Source organism: Ciona intestinalis, unplaced genomic scaffold, assembly GCF_000224145.3.
Source record: "Ciona intestinalis unplaced genomic scaffold, KH HT000186.2, whole genome shotgun sequence".
Classification (NCBI taxonomy): domain Eukaryota; kingdom Metazoa; phylum Chordata; class Ascidiacea; order Phlebobranchia; family Cionidae; genus Ciona; species Ciona intestinalis.
Window position 1 is genome coordinate 25,552 of NW_004190508.2, and position 8,747 is coordinate 34,298.

Below are 8,747 nucleotides of genomic sequence, written 5' to 3' on the forward strand. Positions count from 1 at the left end.
TATCGCGGACATCTGGCGCAAAGCTCGCTACTCCAGCGTGCCCCCTCTAGTGTTCATAGCACATTAAAACTAATAAACCCCGCATTTCGTGGCTACCAACAACAAGTAAGTCAAATTGTTTTGGAAATTTTTTTTTTTCTTTTGACAAATTTTTGTTGCAAAATCTTGCAATATTAAAAAAAATTTTTTTTTGGAAAAATTTTTGTTGCGAAAATTCGCAATGTTTTTTTTTTAATTTTTTTTTTAAATTTAAGTTGTAAAGATCTGGTGCTACGAAAACATCAAAAAGTCAAGTCCAACCATTCCTTTTTTGTCTGTTACGGTATTTTTCTTTAAACTGATTTTTACTGGTATTTTTAGGGGCTTTACACTGATTTTTCTGGTATTTTTCTTTAAACTGATTTTTCTTTAAACTGATTTTTACTGGTATTTTCAGGGGCTTTAAACTGATTTTTCTTTAAACTGATTTTGCTTTAAACTGATTTTTCTGGTATTTTTAGGACACTCAAGAGTTTTTACGATGTCTTATGGACCGCCTACATGAGGAAATGAAATACCCTGTCCCGATTTTAACAGAAAATGACCAAAAATTGGACATACGTTGCGGCATGTCTGTTCCTGATATAAGATCTCTATTTCATGAAGCAGGCGACGCCCCAGTAAGTATACAACCCCTTTTGGAGCAGTGTTTTCAGTAATTTTTTATTATTTGTAATTTATTTGTGCCTATAGATTCCTCAAGTAATTTTTTTCAGTGTTTTCATACATTTTTTATCAGTTATAATATATATATATATATATATGTATTTTTTTACCTATTTTTTTACCAGTGTTTCCAAATATTTTTTACCAGTGTTTCCAAATATTTTTTTACCAGTGTTTCCAAGTATTTTTTACCAGTGTTTCCAAATATTTTTTGACCAGTGTTTCCAAGTATTTTTTACCAGTGCTTCCAAATATTTTTTACCAGTTCTTCCAAATATTTTTCAGACTCAAAGCTTACAGAGCAAACCTACACTGGGGAAATACCCTAATGACGCCATGCGGCAATCACGTGACGACATGATGACAATCAGTACCTCGTCAGACGATAGTTACCACTCCTGTGACGACTTGGCTAGCTTATCTAGTGAAATGGACCAGTGAGATTTTTATTTTTTGTATGAAATTAATTTATTATATAAATTTTTACAAAAAAATTGGTTTTAAAAATAATTTTATCTTTAAAAAAAGGCTTTCTAGTGAAATAGACCAGTAAAAACTTTTTTTACAAACTAAATATTAATAAGAATTGGATCATAAAATGTACTGTTTAGAAGATATTTTCTCTTTAAAAGGCGCCAAACCTGGGGTGGCAAGGTAGGCAAGTCACCCCTGGAAAAGAGGGCACAAGGTTTATGAAACAGAACACCCATGTTATAACTACTGTCTTTTTCCCTGTCATGCAAAAATAAATAAGTTACATTCATTCATACCTTAAAAGCAGACATGAGGTGTATGAAACAGAACACCCGTGTTGTAACGACTGTCATTACCCTACCACGCAAAAATAAAATATTAAAATTATTTATTATTTGAACAGAGAAACACAGCCAATGCTTGGAGACAGCCAGCAGGAGTCTACATTTCCAAAGGTAATAAAAAATGGTGTAAACAGTCTTTTTTTGCTAAACAAACATTAATTTTGATGTCCAACAATGCGTCTATGTATGTGTTTTCGTATTTTTTTGCTGCGTTATAGAATAAATGTAATTCTTATAATTTTTTATGTGTATCAGCCGAAAATTATGTTTAAAAATTATGATTTTATGTATTGCCAAATGAAGAATATTGTTGCAATTTTGAAAATGTTACAAATCTACCCAAAAGACAATAAAATAAAAAAAAATTAATCAAAAAAATCCCCAAAAAAGACAAAAAATCAAGAAAAAAAATTTACAAAAAATATCTACAAAATTTTTCAGGAGAACTCCATTCTTCCAGTTCTCAAAACTTTAAAAATAACAAAAAAAATCCATTTTTCAATTCTCAAAACTTTAAAATTAACAAAAAATAAATCCTAAAAAATTCCATTCTTCCAGTTCTCAAACCTTTAAAATTAAAAAAAAAAATTCCCTTAAAAAATTTTTAAAAAACAAAAACTTTCGTGTTTTAGGAGCTCGACGAGCTCCATTCTTCTGGTTCTCCTCTGTACAGAAGTACATCCATGCCTTCGATTTTGACCCCTCCTCCTGCTTCCACCACTCCTCCTGAGGATATAAGAAGAAAGAGAACTGTCTCTTCTCGTTCTACTACTAATGTCGTATCGAATAATCAACAAAAAGGTATTTTCAATTTTTTTTTCGATTTATAATTTTTTTTAACCGATTGAGTTTACTCAATTTTTTTATGCTTTTCTTTTGTTAATTTTTTTTTGTTTATTTTTTTTAAGAAAATCAATTCTTCTATTTTGTCGCTGTTTAGTTTTTTGCTCTTTTTATACAAAGTCAGTCATTTTTTTCTAGTTTTGTTAAAATTTTTCTTTTTCAAGCTCGTTTTCAAATTATTTTTTTAAATTTTGTTATGCACAGTTTTCCCATTTATTTTGTTGGTATTAAAATTTTTTTCTTGCCTTTTTTCATTTTTATGTTTTAAAAAAAAAATCCAATTTAGCCCCCTCACCCCCCAAAGAGAAACGGTTTGAATACAGAAGCGTGATTTCTGATATTTTTGACGGTGCTTTACGAAGTTCTGTACAATGTCGTACATGCGGTTCTTTGTCACACACTAAAGAGACTTTCCAGGTAAAAAAATCTGATCTTTACTCCAAAAAAAGTTGTTGTTAGTAGTATTTAAAACTTATTATAAAACATTTTTAAAACTTTTCACTAAAAGTTTCTCAGCGTTATTAAAATAGTTTTTACTAAAAAAAATTAAGTAGTATTTTTAAAATAGTTACAGTTTTATTTTATTTGTGTGAATGTTAAACTAATATTTTTGTGATAAAAATAACTTTTTATTAGTGTAATTTTATTATACCATTCACTAAATAAATAAACTAAAAAATTTACAACCAATTTAAAATTAATTTAGAAAAAAATTGCCTATTAACAAAAAAAAAATATGCAAAATCAACAATTTAAATCAACAAAGCGTTAAAATACACCAATTCAACAATTAATCAACAAAATAAGACAAATTCTTCAAATTCAACTCAACAGAAAAAAGTTTAACAAAAATTCAACAAATTCACCAAAAAATCAACAAATTCACCCCAAAAATCAACAAATTCACCCAAAAAATCAACAAAAGTACCAAAAAATCAACAAAATTCAACATACATTCAACAGGACCTCTCCCTCCCAATTCCTGGCAAGGACGACACGGCGCGTTTACATAGTAACCCTTGTTCTAATGCGGAAAGTTACAACCCCTGGTGGCATAGCTTCTTGGGCTGGCTAGAATCGTGAGTATAGTACCATTATTTACGGCTTTTTTAGTGGCTTTTTTGTGGCTTATAGCTTTTAAAGGCACTTTTTATGCAAATTTTTAAGTGGCTGAAATCATGTGTTTTTTATAGCTTTTTATGCGGCTTTTACTGGACTAAATTGGCTTACTTTAAATGGCTTTTTTTTGGGCTAACGTTCCCCTTTATGTGGCTTTGAAGGTAACTATTTCTTCTAAGGGCATTATAGGTGTATTTATAACTACTAAAATAACTGTGCACCATTTTAAATAGGTTGATTTAAATTTTATTCTTACAACTTGGGTCTATGGGAGTCGTGAAGATACAGTTTTATAATTCATTGAATGTTCTTTGTTTACTACCAAATGGGACAAGAAATAGAAAGAAAAGGTGTCCCATCTTTTCCCACCCTACTATACCATTATTTACAGCTTTTTTGTGGCTTTCATTTTTTGTTTGATTTTGAAAATGATTTTATACATTTTACTTTGAAGTTTAAAGTGACACTTTTTATTCTATTTTCTCGGCCCATTTGGTTGTAAACAAAGATTATTCAGGAAGTTATGAAACCATATCTTCACAACTACCATAGACCGTTGTTAATTGTTTAAAACACGATCAGAATATTTGGATATTATATGCTAAATGTGTCCCTACCGCACTCTACTGTATAAAAAATAATTTTTAAAACTTTGAAAAATCACTTTTAAAACCGCACAAAAAGTGAAACCCGCTTATAAACCTGCATAAAAAAACCTCTACAAGCTGTATACAAGCTAAAGGGTCCTTGAACATCCACAAAAAAGGCAGAATTATTGGTATTATATTAATATATATGGGGTGGGGGAAGATGGGACGCCTTTAGCACATAATATCTAAATATCCTGATCATGTTTTAAACAATTAACAACGGTCTAAGGTAGTTGTGAAGGCATAGTTTTATAATTCTTTGAATTTTCTTTGCTTAGTACAAAATTGGACGGGAAAATAGAATGAAAAGGTGTCTCATCTTCCCCCACCCTACTATATATATACAGTTTATATATGTATTTAAAACAGTTTTTTTTCACAGATGGTTCTGGGGTTCCGGTGTCACGCTCACAGACTGTCTTTCTGCATTTTTCTCGGCAGACGAGTTGAAAGGAGATAATATGTACAGTTGTAGCAAATGCAAAAAGTAAAGCATTTTTACTAAGCTACAGGACAATGGTTCCCAATATAGAATATATTACTCATTTATTAAAAAGCGAAAACGACTAATTACATCAGTTATATTTATTTTGACGAATGCGCTAGCTTTTTGGCAATAGTGTCTTGTAAAGAACCAGAATTGGAACAATTTTTCTGCCCCGTTGACTGATTTTTTTGATCAGTATCTCATTTACCCTCCAAATATGAGGAATTTACCCCAGTTTTTTTAGCATGTTGGGACAATTGACATTATTTCTGACTTTTAAATGGCAGAAAGGCGGTTTTAAAATTATGAAGTACTGTTTCTACACCTAAAAAATTTACAAAACTTAACAATTTTTATTTTTAAAAAAATTACAAAATTAGGATTTTTTTTCAATTTTTTAGGCTCCGAAACGGCATAAAATACTGCACTTTATTACAACTACCGGAAGTGCTATGCATCCACTTAAAAAGATTTCGTCACGAATATTTTACTTCGTATTCGACGAAAATTTCTTCGACTGTTATATTTCCGCTTGAGGTAGGTTGCAGTGTTTCCAGATATTTTTGTCAGTGTTTCCAGAAAAAGTATTTTAGGTTAGAACATTAACTGTTTTTTTTATTGTTTTTATATGCAGTGTTTCCAGACAAACTTACAATTTTCAATCAAATTTCTAGTGTTTCCAAATATTTTGTTTTCAATTTTTAGTGTTTTTATTAAATTTTTAATTTTTTAGTGTTTTCATTTAACTTTTCAGTATTTTCTACCAATTTTGAATTTTCCAGTGTTTCCAGATAAAATTGAAATTTCTAGTGTTTCCAGATAAAATTGAATTTTCCAGTGTTTCCAGATAAAATTGAAATTTCCAGTGTTTCCAGATAAATTTTCTCCACAACCTATTTCAATAAAAAAAATCCACCAAAATAAAAACATCTACCATTAAACAGGGACTTGACTTGAGCAGGTACCTTGCGAAAGATCATGACACAGTAAACGCCATGTACGATTTATCTTCTGTGATTGTACACCACGGGGGCGCTGGGGGTAAGCATAATATATTGACATTAGCATGCTATTTTCTTACCATTTCGTAGCCTAAAAAATGAAATTGTTAATTTTGTAATTTTTAATGCACTTTTTAAAGAAAAAGGTAAGTACACATACTACTTCGTGCAGTTTTAGCATTTGAAAATGGTTTCTTGTGAGCGTATGTGTCCTTGTGCAAGACACTTAACAACAATTGCTCCGACCCAGTGGTGGGTTGTCCAAATTATCAGCCATACATAAAAAACAATCACCCATAAAGTTACATTTATGGTAACACAAATGCGGCACGAGGTGTATGAAACAGAACCTCCACGTTAAAACGACTATCATTGCCCCACAATACAAGAACAAACAAGCTTATTCACTCATTCATACACAACAAAAAATCAACATATTTTACTAAAAAAAAAAAAAAAAAATTTAAAAAAAAATATACAAAATTAACTTTTTTCCAGGTGGCCATTACACAGCATATTGTAAAAACCCTGCCAGTAAAGAATGGTACGAGTTTGATGACCAGTATGTTACCCTTGTACCTGAAGCCACTGTTACAGAAGCAGAACCATATGTCTTGTTTTACAGGTGATTTTGTGGGTGTTTGTTATAACTTAAAAGTGAGCATGAGGTGTATGAACACACCATGTGTGTCTGGTGTATAAGAAGACACCCGTGTTATAACTCGACAGTGAGCATGAAGTGTATGAATACACCATGTGTGTCTGGTGTATAAGAAGACACCCGTGTTATAACTCGACAGTGAGCATGAGGTGTATGAATATACCATGTGTGTTTGGTGTATAAGAAGACACCCGTGTTATAACTCGACAGTGAGCATGAGGTGTATGAATACACCATGTGTGTTTGATGTATAAGAAGACACCCATGTTATAACTCGACAGTGAGCATGAAGTGTATGAATACACCATGTGTGTCTGGTGTATAAAAAGACACCCATGTTATAACTTGACAGTGAGCATGAGGTGTATGAACACACCATGTGTGTCTGGTGTATAAGAAGACACTCATGTTATAACTCAACAGTGAGCATGAGGTGTATGAATACACCATGTGTGTCTGGTGTATAAGAAGACACCCATGTTATAACTCGACAGTGAGCATGAGGTGTAGGAATACACCATGTGTGTCTGGTGTATAAGAAGACACCCATGTTATAACTCGACAGTGAGCATGAGGTGTAGGAATACACCACGTATGTCTGGTGTATAAGAAGACACCCATGTTATAACTCGACAGTGAGCATGAGGTGTATGAATACACCATGTGTGTCTGGTGTATAAAAAGACACCCATGTTATAACTCGACAGTGAGTATGAGGTGTATGAATACACCATGTGTGTCTGATGTAGAGTTACACTGAATTACTTTTCTTTTTTTATCGCAGCAAAAAAAGCAGCAACGTAGAAATAGCCAGAGAAGAAGTTTTGCAACTGGACAAGGAAACGGAGCCTTCTTTCATGAAATTCTATGTTTCTGTTGAATGGCTTGTCAAGTTTTTAAGTTTTGCCGAACCAGGGCCCATTAACAACCATCATTTTCTATGCCCACATGAGAGTAGGTGTTTTATTTATCCTCACATGGTGTTTATTATATTTTGGGGTAAGATGGGACACGTTTTATTTCGGGGTGAGATAGGACCGGTTTCGTTTTGGGGTAAGATGGGACACGCTATAATTTTCGAGTAAAATGGAACATGTTTCGTTTAGGGGTAAGATGAAAAAAGTTTTATTTCGGGGTGATTTGGGACAGGTTTCGTTTTGGGGTAAGATGAGACACGTTTTAATTTTTAGGTAAAATGGGACATGTTTCGTTTTGGGATAAGATGGGTTAATTATCAAAAACACGGTCAGGAAATATAGGATTTAGGTGCTAACAGTATCCCATCTTACCCCACAGAACTATATTAAAAAGTTTAAAAAAATTATATAAATAATAAAAATACATATTAATATAAATATATAGTATAGTAGGGTGGAGGAATATGGGACACCTTTAGCACATAATATCTAATTATCCTGACAGTGTTTTAAACAATTAACAACGGTCTATGGGAGTCGTGAGGATACGGTTTTATAATTCTTTGAATGTTCTTTGTTTACTACCAAATGGGACGAAAAAATAAAATGAAAAGCTGTCCCATCTTCTCCCACCTTACTATATATAATATTAATAAAAATAATAATAAATAAAATTATATATGATATTAATATTATTAAACAAAATAATATTTTTTTTAAGATATTGAGCCGACTATGTTCGACCAAATCGGGTCCCGCGTGTGCCTCGTGTCCGAACAGACCTGGCACGCATTGCACAAGATGTTCGGGGGTGGCCCAGCGGTCACGAGGGTACAGCCTTGCGCAGTTTGTGTAAAAGAAGCCAAACTTTTAGAAGAACGACGGATTAGGGAACGAGAGATGTATTTGAAGGTATTTTTAGCTGTAAAAATAGTTTTGCATTTATGTGTTGGAAACCTCATTGATTAATGTGGTGAATACAATATACTTTAGCTCTGCTTGTTTGTATAGACACCTAACAGCAGGGTAAAATCTGGTGTGACGTTTTTAAAATACAGTTACACTCATAGTTGTCAAACATAGGGAACCTCATTGATTAATGTGGTGAATGCAATGTACTTTGGCTCTGCTTGTTTGTATAGACACCTAACAGCAGGGTAAAATCTGGTGTGACGTTTTTAAAATACAGTTACACTCATAGTTGTCAAACATAGGGAACCTCATTGATTAATGTGGTGAATGCAATGTACTTTGGCTCTGCTTGTTTGTATAGACACCTAACAGCAGGGTAAAATCTGGTGTGATGTTGTTAAAATGCAGTTACACTCATAGTTGTCAAACATAGGGAACCTCATTGATTAATGTGGTGAATGCAATGTACTTTGGCTCTGCTTGTTTGTATAGACACCTAACAGCAGGGTAAAATCTGTGGTGACATTTTTAAAATACAGTTACACTCATAGTTGTCAAACATAGGAAACCTCATTGATTAATGTTGTGAATGCAATGTACTTTGGCTCTGCTTGTTTGTATAGACACCTAACAG

General features: G+C 32.5%; 1 protein-coding gene across 1 annotated transcript; it reads left to right on the forward strand.

Annotated features, from left to right (window-relative positions):
- The first annotated feature begins 6 nt into the window (after positions 1–6).
- LOC100184024 (ubiquitin carboxyl-terminal hydrolase 20-like) lies at positions 7–8,195 on the forward strand. Its single transcript, XM_009863644.3, has 13 exons — positions 7–105; positions 501–659; positions 991–1,142; positions 1,583–1,634; positions 2,156–2,324; positions 2,653–2,783; positions 3,330–3,445; positions 4,518–4,622; positions 5,024–5,159; positions 5,567–5,663; positions 6,122–6,248; positions 7,069–7,238; positions 7,923–8,195. Exons 2-13 carry the CDS (start codon positions 528–530, stop codon positions 8,168–8,170), a joined length of 1,635 nt encoding a protein of 544 aa, XP_009861946.1. The 5' UTR covers positions 7–105; positions 501–527; the 3' UTR covers positions 8,171–8,195.
- The last annotated feature ends 552 nt before the right edge of the window (positions 8,196–8,747 follow it).